At 40.5% G+C, this 23,833-nt stretch overlaps 1 protein-coding gene across 3 annotated transcripts in view; it reads left to right on the top strand.

Moving 5' to 3' along the window:
* The window catches only part of ccdc85a (coiled-coil domain containing 85A), a 495,192-nt gene that overhangs the window by 274,053 nt on the left and 197,306 nt on the right, over positions 1–23,833 (top strand). For all 3 annotated transcript variants that reach the window (XR_009515121.1, XM_059985984.1, XM_059985983.1), the window contains exon 3: positions 6,782–6,826. Coding sequence is in view for 2 of the 3 variants with exons in the window: in XM_059985984.1 (XP_059841967.1) it covers positions 6,782–6,826 (45 nt within the window). In the remaining variant the exon portion in view is untranslated. The remainder of the gene's footprint in view (positions 1–6,781; positions 6,827–23,833) is intronic.

The following is a 23,833-nucleotide window of genomic DNA, read 5'->3' on the forward strand; positions in this document are numbered from 1 at the left end:
TGTAAGCATGGTGCCCCTGGTATGTCCTATTCACAGTCAAGCTTTTGACTGCCCAAGCAGTCAACTCACAATCATCAGCAACAATACTTTCAAACAATATTTTAACCTATTTACAGTAGCTTACATTGGCATTTTCCAGTAATACTTCACTCCAGACTTCATCATAGCTTTGGTCTAAAAATGGACTGAACTCCTGAGATGAGCTATGAGGGCCTGCTTTTGATAACAGCCAGTGAAGCATCAAGAAGCCCTAGTAAAACTTAAGTTTAAGGGCAACACATGAATGCATCTCACCCTAACCATGGACTTTTTACTGTCCTCCCATCCAGTAGGTGCTACAGGAGCCTCTGCTAGACTGTGACCCTGCTGAAACTCACATCACAGTGCTAAGCAGTATTGCACACATATTGGACTGTCTCAGTACTTTTATATTTGTATGCTGTAGCACGCACTTTTTAATTGCAATTATTTTGTAAATAACACTATTATTTTGCACTTCTGGTTAGATGCTAACTGCATTTCATTGGCTTTGTATCTGTACTCGACAGAATGAAAATAAAGTTGAATCAAGTCTAATCTAATCGATAATCTTCAGATGCTTGACCAATGCCCTTACATCGGAAGTGGGATGTTTACTAATGATTGCACTATGTTCAATCCAGTTACCACTCCTTGGTTAAAAAAAAAAGCAGTCCAGATCTGCATGCATCAAGACCTCAGTAACATTCAAACATGGACGATAAATAGTAGGTATCATGAACAGTGCAAGGTAATAACCATCTAGCCATCTACTCTTGAAAGCCAATGCCACTATCATTATCAAGTCTCCAACATCAACATCTTCAGGGTCACTTTTGACCAGAAACTCAAGAAGACCACCCACGTAAATAATATGACAAGAAAGTGTCAGGGAATAGGTAACTACCTCCTAACACCCCAATTTTTTTTTCTGCCATCTTCAAGGCATACATTAGGAATGGGATGGAGGACTTTCCCTGGTGCTTTGTTTGTCATCTATATCACTGATTGCAGGAGAATGTAATTGGCTGAAGCTCTGTGTCCATCTGCAGCAAGCAGTTTGCTGGCATCGTATTAACAAGGCCCACTGCTCATGATAGTTCAGGCCGTCATTAGACATCTGGTGGATGTTTGTTTTGTTTTTATTTGTTGATACTCAGGATGTGGACATGATTGGTGTGGCCAGCATTTATTATTTATCATTTATTCCCAGTTGCCCCTGAACTGAGCAGATAGGAAGCATCAGCAACTTTTGGTGGCTCTGAAGTTGCATAAAAGTCAGACCAGATTAGGGCATTATTGATTATGTATGCAAGCTGTTTTAAAATATCCATTCCAAATCCTAAAGGGCATTAGTCAATTGAATGTGTATTTACAAACAGTCCACCAGGTTCATGGTACTGAGCTGGGAAAGGTGCAGAAAGCATTCATGAGGCTGTTTCTGGGTTGAGATACAAGGACAGGTTAGATAGACTGTGAGAGTAGGAGGCTGCAGATGACCTTGTGGAGGTTTATAAAATCATGGGGCATGTAAATAAGGTCAGAGACTTTTTCTCAGGTTGGAATAGTCTAAAAGTAGAGGGGAAGGATTTAAAGTAGACCTGAGAGGTAACTTTTCACACAAAAGGTGGTGGCAATAGGGACCAAGCTGCTAGAGGCAGGTAGAATCCAAATCTTTGAAATGCATTTAAACAGGTGCATGGATAGAAATGGTTTAAGAATATTTTGAATAAATGAAAAAATATGCAATAAGCTCAAAGACATCTGGGTCGGCATCGATAACTTGCATTAGATGACCCATTGCCATGCTGTATAACCCTATAACTCATAAGTCTTATCCTTTGTCTCTCTTTTGTGGACCAGGATTAATGCCTCTGATCCTTGGAAACTTGTTTACTTTGATCCCTTTCCCTCTTTAGAATAATGTCCTTCTTGGATTTCGTTCCAAGGATGTTATTAGTCATTCGGTACTTTCCTTCCCCATTGCCCCACCAGACAGCAACCCACCAGAGGAGTCTTTCTATTGTGACTGGAGTTACTGTGTGACAACATGCTGTTTAGTAGTATATGTTAGCTATGCAGCAACATCCAACCCATAATTTTTTTTTATTTCTTGGCAAGCGTGTCATTTGATAACAACCAGAAATGAAGGGAATTCTATTATTCTGGCGTAGAGTTGAGATTGTGAGACCTGAGTCTGGATGTTTTGGTATACATGATGTTTTACCTCATCATCAGAGATTTACTTGCCACGAGTAAAGAATGTTTTATTACGTTTTTGTTGAAGTAATGTTGAACATTTTAAAAACTTAATAATATCTATCCTATTTTATATATTTTCCCCAAAAGCAAGAAAGAATAGTATAGCTTCTTCCAGGTCTGAAATTAAAAGCAGGGTCACAACATTTTGATGGAGGTCATGATCCTTGAATAACTTGTGACTCTAGACTCTAACCAGCTCGCTTAGCTAAGCGCCATTTATAAAATCAGTGACAGTTAGTGATTGTCCGCATATTACATTCCTTTGAAAAACACAGATGCCTTACAGCCTAACAGGTTCCGATGCCTATTCTCCACTCAACTGCAAAGCTAAACAAAAATAGACACTTACCATACTGGTGAGTGACCTTTTAGCTGTTTCACAGTGCGTCTTGCTCTAAAACCAATTTTCCAGCCTGATGAGTTTGAACTGAAGCTCTTGCCACAGCACATATTTTGTGTTAAGGCTGAATGTTACATAAATAGCTGTAAATTTGACATAAATTATAACATTGTGCAAGGCCCATTTTCTGCAGATCTATATATAAGCTAGTGCCTTTGAAAAGGTGAAGTTGTTGTACATTTTTTTTAATGCCAAGTCTCAAACTGTTTCATGTCTTCATACGTGTACAGCTACCTTGCATGTTCTTGGAACAACTTTTCCTTGGATTCAATATATTACAAACTTTTCCACATTGCATCTCTGTCACTCAAATGCATACTGATAAATCCATTTGTAAAGTGTAGCTGATGGACGTGAAATAGAAATTTAAATAATTTAAAAGACAGAGGGCAGCATGTTTTACTAATATAACAGGTGCAAGATCACTTGTAATATTTCTAGAAACAAGATTTCAGCAATAGTACAAAAACTTGTAGAGTTCCATTTCTGTTGTTGGCAAACTCTAGCTTTGTCTATTATGAAGCAATATTCAAAAATAGTTGCCTAATTCATTTAATAGTCAGTCTTTTGCAAACAGAATGTAAAGTTAATTGTAATAAATTATAATACTTGCTGTGACCATCCTGGAATATAAAAAGCTGCTGTTGAATGGGATCCCCTGTGACTTGTAAGGTTATTCATTGCAAGCAAAGTTCTTTGTTTAGAGATCTGCATGTTGCTAGAAAGCAGGCAGTATGCTTGGTCATTGGCTTTCAGAATCAGGTTTCATATCTGTGGCATCAAATGAGTTTGTCTTTGCAGCAGCAATACAATGCAATATCAGAGTCAGTTTTAATATCACTGTCATGCATCGTGAAATGTGTTATCTTTACAGAAGCAGTACAATGAAATATATGATAAATATAGAGTAAAAACTGAAATTACATTAAGTGTGTGTGGGTATTAATATGTCTATTGAATATTTCAGTTAAAATAAGGGGCAAAAAAGAACAAACAGTAGTGAGGTAGTGTTCATGGGTTCAATGTCCATTTAGAAATTGGATGGCAAAGGAGAAGAAGTTGTTCCTGAATCGCTGAGTGTGTGCCTTCTGGCTTTAGTACCTCCTTCCTGTGGTAACAATGTGAAGAGTACATGTTTTGAGTGGTGGGCATCCCTAATCATGTCTTGGATACTACAGAGGCTGGTTACCCATGATGGAGTTGACCAATCTTACAAGTTTCTGCAACTTACTTCAATCTTGTACATTTCCCCCCGCCACCCCATTCCAGGTTGTGATGTAGCCAGCCAGACAGTACATTTGTTGAAGTTTTCAAGTGATTTGGGTGACAAACCAAATCTCCTAAAACTCCTCATGAAATATAGCTGTTGACTTTCCTTTTTTGTAGCTGCTCAGAGATATTGACACCCAGGAACTTGAAATTGCACATTCTTTCCACTTCTGATGTCTCTGAGGATTGGTTTGTGTTCCCTCGTCCTACCCTTTCTGAAGTCCACAATCATCTCTTTGGTCTTACTGACATTGAGTGCAAGGTCGTTGCGGTGACTCTACTCATCTAGCTGGCATACCTCGCTCCTGTACGCCCCCTTGTCACCATCTGACATTCTGCCAAAAATAGTTGTGTCGTCATTTGAGCTATGCCTAGTAGATGACATTTGAGCTATGTCTAGCCACAATGTCATGGGTGTAGAGAGAGGAAAGCAGTGGGCTAAGCACACATTCCTGAGATGCCCCAGTGTTGATTGGCTAAGCACATATTCCTGAGGTACACTAGTGAGGTTGAGATGTTATTTCCAATCTGTACAGATTATGGTTTCCCAGTGAAGAGGCGAAGGATCCAGTTGCAGAGGGAGGTACAGAGGTCCAGGCTTTTGAAGTGTTGTTGTCTTTCTGGTGAAGGTATCCTTGCAGTGCTGTTGAGATGATATGTTAGTAACTCTAGGATGACTAACAATAACATTGTTGTTTGTAATGAAGGACGTTTTCAAGTCAAGACGTGCATGACTAGGAGGAGAACGTGCAGCTGTTTCCATGCGCCTATGGTGATGAGGGTGTTGTTAGGGAAGTGCTGACAGAGTAGCTGAGGCACATAACTTTTTGCCTTGTAGATGGTTTATACCAACAAAGACATTCAAGTCTTCCCCAACCAGAAGCTCTGGATGAACCAGGAGATTTGTAATCAGCAGACAGCTAGATCTGTGGCATTTAGAGCTGGCAACCCAGGGTTATACAAGAAAGAAATACAGGTAGCTCCTCTGGGTACAAGGCAGCACTTCTGGATGAATCTGGATTCACATATGGAAGCTCAACAGCTCTGGAAGGCACAATATGATGGGCAAGATCGAGTAGCATAATTGACAGCAACCCATCACTCCCAGATGAGTGCAATGCCTTTGTGCACACTTTAATAGGGAAAACTATGACACATCCACACAAGCCACCACATGTCTGGATGAACATGTAACTTCAGTCTTGGGCCAATGACCAAGCTTTCCTCGAGGATGAATCCACAAAAGGCAATCTGACCCAGATGGCATACTCAGAGTACTAAAGATCTCTGTGGACCAACAAACTGGGGTACTTGGGGACATGTTCAGACCCTCATTTCTATGGTCTGAGATTCCTGCCTGTTTGGAAAAGGTAGCTGTTGTACCTGTGAATTTGGATGAGTGTGATGATCTGCCTCGATGACTATTATCCGTTAGTGTGTACATCAACTGTAAAGGTGTGCTTTAAGATGCTGGTTTTGGCACAAATCAGATCCTGTATCAGTAGTGCCTTGGATCTGCTCCAATCTGCCAATCTCCTCAGCAGGTTAGGAGCAGATGCCAGTTCTTTGGTTCTTCACTTTGCTCTGGACCATCTGGACAACAGAAACTTAAATGTCAGGATGCTGTACATTGACTACAGTTCATTGCTTAACACAATCATTGAGATCTGGGCCTCTGTACCTCCCTCAGAAACTGAATATTTGACTTGCTCATCAGAAAAACTGTCAGTGACAATTGATAACAACATCTCCTCATTGATCATCAACACAAGTGCAGCTTAAGACTACTTGCATAGCCATCTGCTTTACTCCCTAAACGCACATAACTGTGTGGCCACTCAAAGCCCCAATGTCATCTTCAAGTTTGCCGATGACACCACTGTTGTTGGATAAATCACAGGTGGTAATGAGTTTGCCCTCTTGTGTGAGATAGGATTCCTGCTTAGGGGGTTTCGCAATGGCAACCTAAATTCACTGTCAAAAAATCTAAAGGGCTGATTGTTAACTTCAGAAGGCATAGTGGGGTGAACACCTGCTAATCTACATTGAGAGGTTGGTGGTGGGGAGTCAGCACCTTTAAAATTCTGGGCATTAACAACTGGACAATCTCTCCTGGACTAGCACATGGATGCAATCATAGAAAAAGCCAGCATCTTTACTTTTTTTTTAAAGAAGGTTAAGGAGGTTTGATTTGGCCCCAAACTCTAACAAACTTCTACCAATGTACTATTGGCTGGTTGCATCAATTCGAAGGCACAGCTATACAATTCCCACAGCAATATTGCTAACTTTCTTCTTGGCTCTAAAGCCATTTTGATGGATATTGATTTCACGGCACTGTGAGCAACAATCAGTACGTCAAACATGTCAACCATAATAAACTATTTGGCTCCTTATAACTCTGTAATTCCATCATAAATCACGCATAAGGTTTGATCTACCATTTTATTTTTGTTCAACTTTTTAATTGTTTTGATTTTTCAGCAATATTTCTGATGTGCTTTTGCAAAAAAATATCAGTTTGACATTTGTTGAGCAAATGTATACAAGCATGTATGAGTGCAAACTGAATGCAGTTTTATGGTTTCTGTACTTTTATTGATCTTTAGATTATTTTTAGGATAAAGTGAGATAATTCATCAAGGAACTATGCGCTGTATTAACTGTGGAGAAGATTTTGTGGTACTGTTTCTACAATGTGATAGTTTGTATTTGTGAGTAGGCAGTAATATAATTGTCTCTGTCCTTCTCACTTTGGCCACACCCAATGAGAAATTTCTTCTCCATCACATAGAAATGACCAATCTGATCACTGCTTTTTCTACCTTTTAGGTGCAGAGTGAGCAAGAAACAAAAGCAGAACACTCATTACCCAAGGTGAAGTAACATGATAATGATACTTGACTTTTCAACAGCACTAATTGGAATGCAATTTTTGTTAATATTGTCGTAGCATCTTTTTGATGGTTAAATATTGATTTTTGTCTTTTGAAAATGTTACTTTTTGTCCCTAGTACATGAATATTTTTGGCTCTTCTTTCTCTGTAAGCCTTGTTATATTGCAAGAACTCCCTCTATCTCTTGAGTTGTTCCCCATGATTTCACCTCTGATGCTCCCAATTTGGTTCCCTGGCTGTAATTTATTATTAACAATAATGCCTTCATTGATATGGAAATCTTGAAAATGTTTATCTGCTTTGTCCTTCTTTCACTGGATTACCAAATTTCTGTTTATTTCTGCACCTAGCTGATAATGCACCATCAGTTCTTGTATGAAGCAAAGCATAATTGGTCATTGAGGCATTGTTGACATGAGTTTTTACATTTTATGTAAGCAATGGAACACATTAAATGTAATGTAACACAGAATACTGCAGAGAGTATCAGAAGTGTGCACCCATGAGCATTGATACATAGTTTGAATATTCACAGATACTGCTTTCAAATTGGGAAGCTCAAAGTTCAAAGTAAGTTTATTATTGAAATACATGTATGTCACCATACCTTGAGCACTCACAGTAAATACAAAGAAACACAACAGAATCAATGAAAAAACACACACAAGATGGACAACCAATATGCAAAAGGCAACAAATTGTGCAAATACAAAAAGGAAAAAAAAACAAACAAAATAATAATAAATAAATAAACAATAAATGCCGAGAATATGAGTTGAACGGTCCTTGAAAGTGAGTCCATAGGCTGTGGGAAAAGTTCAGTGTTGGGGTGTGTGAAGTTGAGTGAAATTATCCCCTCGAGTTCAAGAGCTTTATGGTTGAGGGGTAACACTGTTTTTGATCCTGGTGGTATGTGTCCTCTAGCTCCTGTACCTTCTTCCTGACGGCACCAGTGAGAAGAGAGCATGGCCTTGGTTGGGGGGAGTCCCTCATGATGGATGCTGTTTTCCTATGACAGTGCTTCTTGTAGATGTGCTCAATGGTGGGGAGGGCTTAATCTGTGATGGCATAGGCTGTATCCACTACTTGTAGGCTTTTCCAATTAAAAGCATTGGTGTTTCCATACCAGCCATTGATGCAACCAGTCGGTATACTCTCCACTGTGCATCTATAGAAATGTATCAAAGTTTTGGATGGCTTCTGAACTTTCACAAATTTTTAAGAAAATAGAAGTGCTGCTATGCTTTCTTTGTAATGGTACTTGTGTGATGGACACAGGGCACGTCCTCTGAAATAAGGACTTTAAAGTTGCTGACCGTCTCCAACTCTGATCCCTTGATGAGGACTGGCTGATGGATTGCCAGCTTCCTTCTCCTGTAGTACATAAGGGCAAGATTGATGTATTGGGGAGGAATGAGGGCTGCATTCTCTATTTCGCAGAGATATATCATATTTTGGACATGCTGGATACGGCAGTCAAACTTGATGCGTTCTCAATCCATTGGATGGACCAGACTGCTGATTCCAAGAAGATAAAAAGTGTGTTTAATGATAAATTTTTTGTGTTGCCACAGTCTTGTTCTCCTGAACTGGAAAATCTTATGATGAAATGCTGTCCATTCTATTTACCGAGAGAGCTTTGCTCCGTGATGCTAACCACAGTTTAAATACTGCCAAAGGCCAATGTTAATCAAGCACACGATTCATTGAGTTTTGCAATTAGTAAATAAAGAACAGCCACTCCAATGCCTTTCAAATTATTGACAGGTTCTTCAATTAAGCTTGCTTGTAGAAATCTCTGACCAGTTATCATCAACATAACACCTGCAGCACCAGGGGTCCCAACATACTTGACCGCTGCTACATTACCACAAGGAATGCCTACCATTCCATCTCTAGACCACATTTTTAGAAATCTGATCACCTGGCTGTCCTTCTCCTACTTGCAAACAGGCAGAGGCTAAAGAGCAAGGCTCCAGAAATGAGGACAACAAGGAGGTGGGCACTGGAGGCAGAGGAGCAGCTATATTATTTCTTTGAGTCGCTAGGCTGGGGCATTCAAGGACTCATCAGAAATTCTGAATGAATATACCATGGTTATCATGGACTGTATTAAAACAGGCATGGATGAGTGAGTTTTCAGAAAATCATTCAGCGTCTTCCCCAAACAGAAGTCCTGGATGAACTATGAAATCTACAATCTGCTGAGGGCCAGTTCAGTGGCATTCATGTCTAGTGACCAAATAAGATACAAGAAGTCCAGGGATGATCTCTGAAAAGCCATGTTGTGTGCAAAGTGGAAATTCTAGACAGACAGGAGTTACTGGGGAGTGCTCAACACCTGTGGCAGGGCTAGAATGCTATCACCCCCTACAAAGTAAAACCAAGTGACATGTGTAATGACAAGGTTTCACTCCCAGATGAGCTCAATGCCTTTTACGCTCACTTTGAGTGATAAACCATGCACACACCTTTATGATCTCCCACTGCTTCCAATGCCATGTGATTTCAGTCTCTGAGACTGACATGAGAGCATCCTTCAAGAGTGGGAACCTACAGAATGCATCCAGCCCAGATGGTCTATATGGCTGAATACAGAAAACCTATGCTCATCATTTGGCTGATATTTCATTAATATTTTTAACCTCCCACTTCGGCCTTCTGAGCTCCTTATCTGCTTGAAGTAGGCTTCAGTTACACCAGTTCCCAAGAAGAATATGGTAATCTGCCTCAGGACTATTGTCCAGTAGCATTTATGTCTATTGTAATGAAATACTTTGAGAGGTTGCTGATGAAACCTATCAACTCCCATCCGGGGGGGGGGGGGGGGCGACTTGGATCCAATTATCGCACCATCACAACAGATTCCATTTCTTTGGTTCTTCACTGAACCCTGCAACATCTGGAAACTGGACTGATTTAAGTGAGGGAAGAGGGCTCCATTGAATAAGTAAGCACCATATAAAGGTTATTGCATTTGCCTTCATTTGATAATATGGTGGAAATGCATATTAACAAGAAAATAGTGGACAGCAATTACAGATTTCGGAGAAGTAACCAGGTATGGTTCAAGTGGTCACTTGAATACATCAACATAAAGACAAGGAAATTCAACTAAGATAGCTGATATTTTTTAAAAGATGCCCCAGAATTGTGAATTGTGATCCTAGTAGCTAGTTGAAAGTTGTGGGCAATCTTCAAAGACCCTAGCAATTCCAAAACCTATTCCATTGACAAAAATTGGAAGAGCAGTTACTGAAATTCCCAGGGAAGCAATGCTTAACACAAAAGAAACAGAAAATACTGGAAAAGCACAGCAGGTTGGACAGCATGGTGCAGAAAGAAATTGAAGCACTGACTGTTTGCCTTTTTACTGGTGATGTCTGACCTGCTGAGTGTTTTTATATTTTCTGTTGTTATTTCTGATTTCTGACATTAGCAGTTTTCTCGATCCCCACTGCTAAACACTGCATACAGAGTGATGCTCAGAGCACTTCAGATTGCTGCCAGAGATATCAATACCTGTTTTGGTTCTTGAAAATCTGATCGATCTAACATAATTGTGTGGTGAAATTGAGAACTTCGATCTAGAAATACATTGATATTCTTTCATCCATTGATGAGGTGCTGTAGGTGGATTCCACACTGCTTTGATAAAATAATTCAACGTGTTACTTTTCATGAAATATACAATAGTTCCCAGTTCTGCATGCAAAGGCTGCATGCCAGTCCTTTTGTCCTCAATAGCGGTTCCATGCTGGATGAAGTGAGGTAAGAGGCAGTAAAAGTGACTGATGAGGAACTTCAGGTTTGGGAGAAGGATATGAAGTACTGTTGAATGTGAGAAAGATGGCAGGAATGTGTCGAGGATTGAGGCAGTTGAGGGCATTCGCAGGTGGAACAAGTGGAACACCTACCCTTATGCCTTCTCCTTTGCTACCATTTGGATCCCCAAGTAGTCCTTCCAGGTGAGGGGACACTTCACGTGTGAGTCTGTTAGGTGTTATCTGGTGCTCCTGGTGTGGCTCCTGTATATTGAGAGACCGCTTCGCTGAGCTCCTCGCTTCGTCCGCCAGAAAAAGCAGGATCTCCTGGTGCCTCTTTAATTTTACTTCCCATTCCCATTCTGACATATCAGACCATGGCTTCATCTACTGCCACTATGAGGCACACTCAGATAGGTGGAGGAACACTTTGTATTACATCTGGGTAGCCTCCAATCTGATGGTGTGAACATTGATTTCTTGAACTTTTGGTAATGGCCTCCCCCCACTTCACCATTCCCCATTCCCATTTCCCTCTCTCACCTTGTCTCCTTACTTGCCCATCACCCCCTCTGGTGCTCCTCCCCCTTCCCTTTCTTCCATGCCCTTCTGTCCTCTTCTGTCTGATTTCTTCTTCTCCAGTTCTTTATCTCTTTCACCAATCAACTTCCCAGCTCCTTACTTCACCCCTCCCCCTCTCCCAGTTTCACCTATCACCTACCACCTTCCCCATCCCCCATGTGACCTGGCCTGCTGCATTTTATGTGTGTCTCTTCTCTTAGTTGAGGGTAGAGATTGATGGTGGATAGTGAAAATATTCTAACATTGAAAAAGATCATTCTAAATAGAAGTGAATATCAGTGAACCATAAAATAATCAAGGTTTAGAGGGAAGGTCAGAGGGTCCAAGGCAAAGTTCAGGGTGGAACTCAGTGGGTGAAATATTGGGGTGATGGGAGTAGATTAAGAGATTGAACAAAGGGATGAATTGAGGGGTTGCAGCAGTTTGAAGACGAGTTGGAGCTGAGGAGAGATTTGAGGGCTTTTAGAAAATATTGGAAGTGATTGGGGTTTAGTTGAAAGCAAGGAGACTAACGAAGACTCTTGAGAAAACAAGAACTCGTCGTGGTTGAATAACCTATCTTGCAATATTTCTCACTGCTGGACTCTTAGCAAAGGCTCACATGGAACAAAAGGTCTCATAACGTGCAAGCCCTGCTCGCTGGTTTTCAGTGAGGCCATGTGCTGGTGTCGGTCTGCTGACTAATGTAACTGAATATGCGTAGCGACCTCCAAGCACAAGGAGCAATGTGCTTCAATGACAGCACTACAATTAACCCTTGCATATTGTTTGGGTTAAATTTGACCCGTTTTGACATCTGACAGCAGTAAAAACATCCTAAATGCCATTGTTTTTAGCCGAAATTTGATGACTTTTCCTAAAGTGACCCAAAATGTGCAAAAATTGAAAATATTGAAAAATTTTATACTTCTGTACAGGTGCTACAAATATTTGTGCATTGAGGCTGTTTCGGGTCAAATTTGACCCCTATCTATTGAAATGGATTTTAGATCTCTGAAACATTAATTAAGGATTAATCACCCATTTATTAATGTCAATAGGCTATTTATACATTCTAAATAGATCTGTGGTTCAAAATTTGGTATAGACACTTGCTATGAGGGGATTCTTGGGCCGGGTCAAAATTGACCCGGTCCATACAGTGAAGGTATAGAATATGATGAACAGTATGTAGGGGTTAATAGAAGTACACAACACTCATATAGAGCATGTATCTGGTTGAGATTATGACTGGGTTCTTGGTAAAAATATTGCATGACAGAACACTGTACATCACAGAGGCATTTGGATCAGACTTCAAGCAATGGAAGAAAAGAAAGAAAAAGTGCTTTCCAAAATGAAGAATTCTCCAGCAGTAACATCTTCTATTCTTCCCAGCACAAAATTCACATAAATCGTTTTACTATTCCTGGGTGTTTTATTTGTATTCAGATGGTTGGATCATAGAAAGGGTTTTGCAGATTCATACCGATGTTTTCAATAGCTGAATCAAATTTAGCAATACCCTAGGCTGCTCAATTAGTCTGCTTAAAACTACCATTGTACTTCAGGTATGCATGCATTTTATTTTTTTTTACAAGCCTAGGCAGGATTCAAGTTTTGGTGCAAGTAATAGGCCACCATGTCACTGATCTAAGAAGTTTTAAAATCTGCTGTGCCAGTGTATTGCTTGATCTTTGGGATAGGCAGCTCCAGAGCAGCTGTCAGGCTGGTTTGAAATCTCTCCGCAGCACATTCCAGGTATTTATCATGGAAGAGCAGATTAAAATAGAACTGCCTTCTCCCTTGTCTTTGTTATCAAAATAACCAGACATTGTAGAACAAAAAGACAAAGAAATTCAGGATGGTGATTTTGTTTCCTCTATAAAAAAACAGACATATCAAACAGAAAGATCTTCCTTCTCCTTAGAACATGTTTCAAGTAGCTTGTGCGTGACAGGAAGTAGTGGAGGGTGGCACATGCAGGTTAATCTGCTGCTTCAGTGCTTTGACTGACCTTGATTTTTGTGTTAGAACCCATTATTGTTACCGTGATTACAGTGTCTGCCACTTTTTTAGCTATTACCAGGGCTTTGCACTTCTTAGGAACTTTGAAAATTGCTGCCTGGTTTCAGTCATGCTGAACCCTCCACTGTTACTGATGCACTGACATGGGTAATTGATTAACGTTTTTTTTCAACGTGCTCAGTCAGTAACTTAGTTCAATGGTTAAGTGCATGTCCTTGTAAACCATTATATGAGCAGAAGTAACAGTGAATGGGTTATTACTAAGCCTTCAACACAAGGTAAGCAAATAGACCATTCATACAATTAAACGATTCATTGTCAAGGCCTTAATTGAATGGACAATGTGCAATCAGTCTTCTGAGTGTTTATATAATTGAAGTTTTATTTTTAAAATTGTTATTTCTGCTGCTGAAAAAATAACACAATTAGATAAATAACAACTACCTGAATGTACATAATTCCTCTGATTTATGAAAGCAGCCTCTGGTTCTTGACTTGCATAAAAGTTACATATAAAATGGGAATAGGAGTAGGCCATTCTGCCCATCAGTCGTGCCCTCTCATTCAATATAATCATTCTTGATAATCCAAATTCAGTACCCTGTTTTGCATTCCCCTCATATCCTTTGAGTTTCTCAGCCTTGTCTAACTCTTGTATCTAACTCTTGAATATGGTTCATGACAGCCTCATTATAAAATAAATTTGGTCCTGGTCCTCAGAAGGAAACGCTTATAGGGAAAGTTTGGTTAATGAGAAGACACTTAAAGGAGGAAAGGGAGCTCGTGATTTAAGAGCTTGGGAGGTTAAACCCATGGCAAGAGAATTCATGGTGACCAAATGGGGACTAATTTGTTACCATGATCAGTGATGATCAAAAGGTCAGAATCAAAGGAGTGCTTAAGGATTACAGTGTGTAGGATTAGACAGACACATAACCGTGTGGCTAGGCATAGCTCAGATACCATCTATAAATTTGCTGACTATGCAACCATTGTTGGTAGAATCTCAGGTGGAGATGAGAGGGTGTACAGAAGTGAAATATGCCAACTAGTGGAATGGTGCTGCAGCAACAACCTGGCACTCAACGTCAGTAAGACGAAAGAGCTGATTGTGGACTTCAGGAAGGGTAAGACTAAGGAGCACTTACCGATTCTCATAGAAGGATCAGAAGTGGACAGAATGAGCAGATTCAGGTTCCTGAGTGTCAAGATCTCTAAGGATCTAACCTGGTCCCAACATTATCAATGCAGTTATAAAGAAGGCAAGACGGTGGCTATAGGTATACAGCTCTCGTTATGTGCACATGCAGTTCAACTCTTTAAATGATTATTCAAAAAGTTTGAAGTTAATGACTCATCTCCTTTCACCTCAGGCCACAAACTTATCAATTACTCCTGCTGTGGAACACTTCTAAAGGTCCAAGACGCCTACTTCTACAAAAAAGGGATCCATATGCTTCACGACTGCTGGACTAAGTGTGTAAATGTAGGAGGGGACTATGTTGAAAAATAAATATGCTAGGTTTTCTAAAATTGACTCCTTCTACCTTAGGCCACAAACTTAGCAATCACCCCTCATACATTAGGGACTTTTAAACTCTTTGATAGGCACGTAGAAAACATAGAAAGCCTACAGCAAAATACAGGCCATTTGGCCCACGAAGTTGTGCCAAACATGTCCCTACCTTAGAAATTACTAGGGTTACCTATAGCCCTCTATTTTTCTAAGCTCCAGGTACCTATCCAAAAGTCTCTTAAAAGACCCTATCATATCCACCTCCACCACTGTTGCCGGCAGCCCATTCCATGCATTCACCACTCTCTACATAAAAAAAACAACAAAAAACTTACCCTTGACATTTCCTCTGTACCTACTCCTTAAACCTGTGCCCTCTTGTGACACCATTTCTGCTCTGCGGAAAAGCCTCTGACTACCCGCATGATCAATGGATAACGAAAAATGCTCAGAGTAGTTTAGAAAGTTGGCATAATATCATGGGCCTGTACAATGCTGTACCATTCTATGTTCAGTTCATTGCTCATATCTAGCTACCTTATTGGTCAAACTGCCACAAGTTAGCATATAACCTTTTGTGCATTTTATGCAATTAGTAGAAGTTATTTTCTTTCTTATAAGTTGGGTCTGGAAATATAAGAAATAACTTAAAGACCACAAATATAGATCAGGTTGTGCGGCTGCATGCCTCTAACATGGGTTCCTAAACTGTGTGAGGTTAGCATTACCCCACCCAGCATGTACCCCTTTTAGAGAAGGTACATTGTGTCCCTAAATGGGGGCAGACTTCTGTTATGACATCCTTCTTAAAGCACATTCAGCAGCTCCACATTATTCTTCAGTGACACTTGGATAGGTGAATTGGTCCTTGACCACCTAGGCAGACACGGCTTATTCCTAAGCACCCCTCCTCATCCTCTCAGTCCTGCCAGCTTGCCAAGCTTTTTGCTGCCACTGCTCTTTCACTCAGTCTTGCTAACTTGCACATTTTTTTTCATCAAGTCTGCATGACTATTTCTTCCTTCCTATGGAGCATCTTTTGAGGCCAGTTATGACTGAATCTCTTCCCTTCAGTTTTCCAGTAGATTTCATTTTGGCACCTGTTCATGAGAGATTCTGAGCTTTATAAATTATGGAGAAAGGATAATGCGGATGGTAGAGACTGCTGGATTAATAATTAAAATGGTAAGATATAAGTAAACACAGATGAATGGATGACAGTAACAAAGACGAGAGAAGTGGCAAAGCACAATAGAAATACAGAAGTTTATGATGAGTTTTAGCATGGAGCATTGCTAGCTCTGAAATTATTATCTTCCTGGCACACTCTCAGTGCACTGAACATACAGAATATTAAGTTCATTTCCAACAGTTACAGGAGAATCTGTCTGCTAGTACACAGAGCTGACTGGGCATGCAGAAGTTTCTTTCAGAAGAAATAAGGAATTCATCCAGGTAGGCTGAGGTCAATTAGTTTATTGTGCCCCAATATGAAGGGTGAGAAAAGATGGTGCAGCCTGTACTGTTACATGCTCCAAAGGTTTAGGCTTGAACTTTCTTTACAGAAAGAGGTGAAACTCACTGAAAAACCATATTGCATGGGTTAGGTACAAAACAATCTTTCACAGAAATGTCAGTTGTGGCTTCCTGGAGCTCTTCAAGGAAACTAGCCAAGTGAACAGATGGCTGTAGGTGACAAGAGACATCTCCAAGACCCCTCCAACAGCTGTAAGAAATGTAACTGAGCATTGCTATTAAAATTATTTGCCCAATCAGAGTAATTGTTAGCAAGCACCAAAGTTGCCTGGGCATTCAGATTTTTTACAATATCTGTTTTGGAATGCAGTCTCGTGAGAAAAGCTGAGTGATGTAGGACTTTTCTCTTTGGAGTGAAGGAGCTTGAGAGCTGATATGATAAAGAGATATAACATTATGAGAGGTATAGATAGATTAGGTAGCCAGCACCTTTTTCCCAGAGTGGCAGAGGCCAATACTGGAGGCCATCTACTTAGGGTGAATGGAGAAAAGTTTAGGGGATATCTCAGAGGTAGGGCTTTTTTATCCAGAGTGTGCTGAGTGCCTGGAGCTGCCAGGCGTAGTGGTAGAGGCTGATACACTAGAGCCATTTAGACTTTAGATAGGCACATGAATGTATGGAAGTGGGAAGGTTATGAGCTGCGTAGGAGGGAAGGGTGCGATTGATTGTGGTGTAGGTTATATAGGTCAGCACATCGTGGGCCAAAGGGCTATGTTTTGTATTCCAGAGTAGAGATTCTCAACCTGGGTCCACAAACCTCTTGCTTAATGGTATCGGTCCATGGCATAAAAAAGATTGGGAACCCCTGTTCTAGAGCACAAGAAAACCATCACTGAAAGGATTCCTTAATGAAAATTGCTAAGAGCTTCAGATCTAAACTTCACATAATGTAGTCTCATCTAAATAACAGTTTTAATCATCTTTGACACCACTGCTGATAGATGACTAAATGAAGAAAATATGACAGAATTCTAAACGGAATTTGAGAGTGAATACCATTGGTCCACAGTCAGTGCCTTCACAATTAAAATGCTATGATGGAGGCATATCTTACAGTCAGGGAGAACAAGCTAAAGGGTTAGTAGATGAAAATTGGTAGATATTTAAATAGCAATATTTAATGCTCAGAAAAAGTTTATGCCACTAAAAAAAAAGTGTGTTTCCATGAGAACGAGACACAATCCAAGATAACGAAAGGAAGTAAATGGGAATGATGAATCGATAGCTGATGTATACAAAATGGCAATGATTCATGATAGACCAGTGGACTGGGACATTTAAAATACCCAGCAGCAGAAGTCTAGAAAGCTTGTAAGGAGGATGAAAATGAATTCTGAGAGGAAACTGGCATGTGGTGGAAAAACAAGCAGTAAAATTTTCACTGGTTTCTAAATAGGAAGAGAGCAGCTAAAATAAATGTGGACCGTTCTAAAATGAGGCTGGTAATAGCAAAGAAAGAATTAGCATATATATTGAATATATTTTGTGCATCGATCCATACTGTGGAAAGTATCCTCTGATATCAGGTGGGTAAATTTCAAATAACGTGGTAGAACTTACAAAAATTCAATTACAAAGACTAAAGTATTGGAGAAACCTGGGGAAAAGTGTGGTCAAGTCATTGCTGCCATTAAGCTGGAAGGATTTCCCAGAAGCTTTATAAGGATGTTGTCTGGACGAGAGAGACTGAGTTATTGAGAGAGGTTGAGTAGGTTGGGAACTTTGTCATTGAAAATTGGGGGGTAGGGTGTGATCTGATTAAGACATATAAAATTATGAGGGCCATAGATAGGGTGAATTCACACAATCTTTTTCCCAGGTTTGGGGAATCAGGAAATAGGGGGCATTGGCTTAAGCTGAGGTGGGAGAGATTTATTAGAAAATTGATAGGTAACTGAAAGTGTTTGGTATATGGAATGAGCTGCCAGAGGAAGTGGTTGATACAAGTGCATAAGCAACATTTAAAAGTAATTTGAACAGGTAGAGGGATAGGAAAGGTTTAGAGAGATTATGGGCCACACATAGACAAATGGAACTACCTTAGATAGGAATGTTAGTTGGAATAGACCAGATGGGCTCTGTGCTGTATTACTCTAAGTCATCACAACCAGGTGGACAGCATACGGATGAATTAGAGGAAATAGCATGGCCCCATTTTTTGAAAAACTTCATTACTTACTAAAGGTTATCAGAAGTTTGCAAATCACCTGTATGACTCTCTTCTTCAGAAGTTCAGGTGAATAAATACTTGATAGATCACGCAATAGAGGGGTATGGAGAAATAGTGCAGAAGAGCAGTTGAGTCCAGTGTAAATCAGCCATGTTCATATTAAAGCATCACACACAAAATGCTAGAGGAACTCAGCAGGCCAGGCAGCATCTATGAAAAAGAATACAGTCGACTTTTTGGGCTGAGATGCTTCAGCAGGACTGGAGAAAAAAAGAGTAGATTTAAAAGATGGGGGGAGGGGAGAGGGGAACACAAGGTGTTGGGTGAAACTAAGAGGGGAAGAGGTGAAGTAGAGAGCTGGAAAGTTGATTGGTGAAAGAAATAAAGGGCTGGAGAAGGAGGAATCTAATGGGAAAGGACAGAAGGCCATGGAAGAAAGAATAGGGGAAGGATGCACCAGAGAATTTCTCAAACTTCCAGTAATGGCCCCACCCTTCACCATTCCCATCCCCTTTTCCCTCTCACCTTATCACCTTGCCTAAACATTGCCTCCCTTTGGGCCCTTTATCTCTTTCACCAATCAACTTCCTAGCTCTTTACTTCACCTCTTCCCCTCCTGGTTTCATCTATGACCTTGTCTTTTTCCCTCACCTCCCCATTACCTTCTAATGCAACTCATTTCTTTTCTCCAGTCCTGCTGAAGATCTCAGCCCAAAATGTTGACTGCACTCTTTTCGATAGATGCTGTCTAGCCTGCTGAGTTCCTTCAGCATTTTGCGTGTGTTGCTTGGATTTCCAGCGTCTGCAGATTTTCTCTAGTTTTATGGTGGTGCAGGCTTGAAGGTCCTGATAGTCTACTCTTGCTCTTTTTTTGGTATTCTTATATTTTTGTATTCTTTATTATCTTGATGTCCCCCTAAATATTAATTTTCTGATTAAATGAGTCATTGTGAATGTATAAAGTCCATTATGTTGTATCTTTCACAGTGTTGGCTGACTGGAACGATTTTACAGCCATGACATTTATTCTGAAGTGCAGTCACTGTTGTAATTTCGGCTAATGCAGTTGTCAGTTTGCATGCAACGAGACTAAACAAGCAATCATAAGATAATTGGCCAGGAAATGTTTCTGTATTGTTGAATGAGGGATATAAAAAAAATGGCTTGCGTGCAGAAGAAATCTACTGATGTTCAAATTGTGGTACAAAACCTGAGGAGAGGCAAAGGTGTTAACTTGCATCTCATCCAAAAGCAATGCTTTACACCTTAAACACATCTCCAGGCAGCCCAAAGTCTGAGCCAAAACTATGTATTAAGATTCAGAGCTACAACCCGCATCATGGAGCCAACATTCACCCTTATGGACTTTTCATATGTTCCTGTATAATGGTAATCCCCATGAATAAAAGATTGCTCCATAAGTGTAGATCCTTCTTTAATGCTAGTCACGTAGAGTTCTTGACTGTTTAAATGTTATTTATTTTTAACATGTCAAGTCATTCTTCTATAATAGGTGGTATCATAGAAAGTGAAGAAGGTTAACAAAAGTTATAGTGGATTGTGATCTTTTAGGCATGTGAGCCAAGAAACAGCAAATAGCATTCACTTCACATAAATGTGAAGTGTTACATTTTGGGATGTCACTGCAGGGTAGGAGTTTCACAGTGAACAGTTCAGCCCTGGAGAATGTTGTAGAACAGAATCACCCAGGAGTACAAATATATAGTTCCCTCAAAGTAGCATCCCAGACAGACAAGGTGATGAAGAAAGCATTTAGCATTCTGGCCTTCATAATTCAGGGCATTCCATATAGGAACTGGGACATTGTGTTGCAGCTGTACAAGATGTTGGTGAGGTTGCACCTAGAGTATCGTGTATAGTTTTGGTTACCTTGTTGTAAGCATTATGTCATCAATGTGCTGCAATCACAGCAAACAGTTGCTTGTTTGGCTGAGGTAGTGCAGGGTTTAAAAGGAACTTGGGGCCTTTTGGAACTTTTTGATGGGCTTCAATCATAACAAAGGCAATGAAAAGAAGTAAGGTATGAGCCGAGTGGCTATTATTGGAGTGCACAGTGTTAGAGCGGTTACTCAGCATTTGGCTCAACAGGCTTGGACAAGAAAAGGCAAAGGCTCTCAGTAAGTTTTGAGTAAGTACTTTTATTCTTTTTCTTTGTCTATCACAGCTAACATGGTGAGAATGGGACCAGGGTTACTGGAATGTTCTGTGTGTGAGATGCGGGAACTCTGGCACATCTCCAGTTTCCCTGATAACCACGTCTACATAAAATGCATCAAGCTGCAGCTCCTTAGAGACAATGTTAAGGATCTGGAGTTGCAGTTGAATGACCTTTAACTCATATGGGAGAAGGAGGAGGTGACAGAACCTACAAAGAGGTACTGACCCCTAAACTGCAGGAGGCAGGTACCTGGGTGACTGACTGGTGAATGAAAGAGAATTGGCATCCAGTGCAGAGTTGGCAATGGCCTTTCCCCTCAATAATAAGAATGCCGCTTTGGATGCTGGTGGGGAGGGAGGGGTTGCAGGGAATGGCCTACCGCAGGAACCAGGGAAAAGCGGCTCTGGCTCAGAAGGATTTTCTTTAAGGAAATAATAGGCAGGATAAACAATGGAAAGTCAGTAGATGTTATGTACTTGGATTTTCAGAAGACCTTTTCTCAAGATGCCACACATGAGGTTGCTCAACAAGATATGAGCCCATGGTATTATAGAAAAGATACTTGCATGGATAATCGATTGGCTGATTTCCTGGAGGCAAAGAGTGGGAATAATGGGAGACTTTTTTTGGTTGGCTGCTGGTGACAAGTGGTGTCCCACAGGGGTCGGTGTTGGGACTTTTAAAAAATTTGTATGTCAATGTCTTGGATGATGGAATTGATGGCTATGTTGCCAAGTTTGTGGGTGATGTGAAGATAGGTAGAAGGGCAGAGAGTTGAGGAAGCAGGGAATCTGCCAAAGGACTTTGACTAGGAGAATGGGCAAAGAAGTGGCAGATGGAATATGGTGTAGGGAAATGTATGATTGTACACTTCAGTAGATGGAATAAAGATGTAGACTATTTTCTAAATAGGGAGAAATTTAAAAAGTCATAGGTGCAAAGAGATATGGGAGTCTACAGGGTTCTCTAGCAGTCAACTTGCAGGTTGAGTTAGTGATAAGAAAAGCAAATGCACTGTTATATTCATTTTGAGATGTCTGAATATAAAAGCAAAGAGGTAATGCTGAGGCTTTCTCAGGCATTGGTCACTTGGAGTATTATGAGCAGCTTTAGGCCTCTTATCTATGAAAAGATGTGCTGACATTGGAGACGGTCCAGAGAAGGTACATGAGAATAATTCAGGGAATGAAAAGATTAACATATGAGGAGCGTGTGATGGCTCTGGGCCTGTATTCATTAGAGTTTAGAACAATTGAGGGAGGATCTCATTAAAACCTATCAAATATTGAAAAGCCTAGATAGAGTGCATGTGAAAAGGTGGCTTTCTGTAGCAGGAGAGTCTAGGGCCGGGGGCATAGCCTCAGAATAGAAGGAGGTCCATTTAGAATAGAAATAAAAAGGAATTTCTCTCGCCAGAGGAATGAATCTGTGAAATTTAATGCCGCAGGTGGCTGTGGAGGCTAATTCACTGAGTATCTTTAAAGTGGAAATTGATAGATTCTTAATTAGTCAAGGGATGAACGCATATGGGAAGGCAGGAGAATTGCATTGAGAGGGATAATAAATCAGCCATGTTGGAATGGCAGAGCAGACTCAATGGGCCGAACGGTCTATTTCTGCTCCTATGTTTTATAGTCTTATCATTAAGCTGAAAATAATGCAAATGAGTTTTACTAGAATTTTGTGCGGATTTAACTGACTGGATAATAGGGGAATTTGGGTGGGCCAGAACTTTAATCTTTTAAGCAGAGAAAACTGAGGGAACACGTCATAGAGGAGTATAAAACTAACTAGGGCAGAAATAGTGGTAATGCACACAATCTTGATTACACCCCCCCACAAAAGAAAATGACAGAGGGCATGAGTTTCAGATGAGCAGGGATAGCTTTATAAGGGCTAATTTCTTCATGTAGAGGGTGGTGCATATTATGGAACAAACTGCCAGAGAAAGTGGTTGTAACAGGGATAACGACAATATTTATAAGACATTTGCATGGACATAGATATAGCAAAGGATAAGGAAGATATAGGCCAAATGCAAGTAAATGGAAATAGCTGAGATGAACATCTTAGTCAGCTTGAACGAGTCTGTTTATGTGTTGCATTTCTTTATGATAATGACTCAGGAAGATCTGTCTGTGTGCCTAATACAGTCACTTGGGGTAGGGAACAACTTGCTTCCATTTGATGAAGGGTCTTGGCCCAAAGCGTTGACTGTTGACTCTTTTCCATAGATGCTGCCTGGCCTGCTGAGTTCCTCCAGCATTTCATGTGTTGCTTCCACTTCACTTATAATAACTGGAAGTAGCTGTCCTTTCCCAGTGACTTTGCTTTGGGAAGGAGTCAGTGCCGGCTACATTCCTTGGTGGCCTGATGACATTTAGTACATGTCCTATGTATGGTTCTCTGGGGCTATGGGCTCAATGCCTTGCACATATTAATGTCCTCTTTCCATCACAATGCCACTGATTCTTAAAATGACAGTGTAATGGCAATTACCAGATTGCAGCAAACTAACAGAGCTTGAAGCCATTACCCTAAGTTCAAAATTGTTAAGTTTTAAATTGGTAAATCGACTTACTGTCGTCACACATGTTAAGGAACATTAATAAAATAGTCTATACAGATCAATTCCTTCCAGCAGTACATGGTAAATCAATAATAGATTGAAGAATGAAGTGTTACCTGCACTGCACCTTCTCTGTAACTGTAAGGTGCAAAATCACTACATGGTAAATTGAGGTCAAGAGTCCATCTTATCATACCAGGGAACCTTTATGTTTTCTCTCTTCAACATTCACCAGGGCTGGATTTATTGAGGAAGAGGCAGCAACTGACATACTTGGTTCTAAGATGTGGCTGTGATGCACCATCAATAACTCACACTGAGACGTAGGCGAGATATCGGCTTTTATTGACTGGAAGAAGGAACCAGGAGTGAGTGTCTATCATACAAGGTCTTGGAGACTGAGGCCGAGCTTCAGGCCGCAGGTCTCCTTTATACAGGGGCCTGTGGGAGGAGCCACAGGAGCAGTCAGCAGGGGCGTGTCCCGACAGGCACATAGTTCACCACAGGCTGTGCCTCAAATTACATTGAGTTTGTCATTCTTTTTTTGAGGTAAGGAAAGTAAACGCTGTTTCCTGCTACTCATGCACAGGGATACGGAATGAAGATGATGTTTTCTGTTACTGATGTACAGGGTTATGGAAGAAAGATGATGCTTCCTGCTGC

This window comes from Hypanus sabinus, chromosome 12, assembly GCF_030144855.1.
Source record: "Hypanus sabinus isolate sHypSab1 chromosome 12, sHypSab1.hap1, whole genome shotgun sequence".
In the NCBI taxonomy this organism is placed as follows: Eukaryota; Metazoa; Chordata; class Chondrichthyes; order Myliobatiformes; family Dasyatidae; genus Hypanus; species Hypanus sabinus.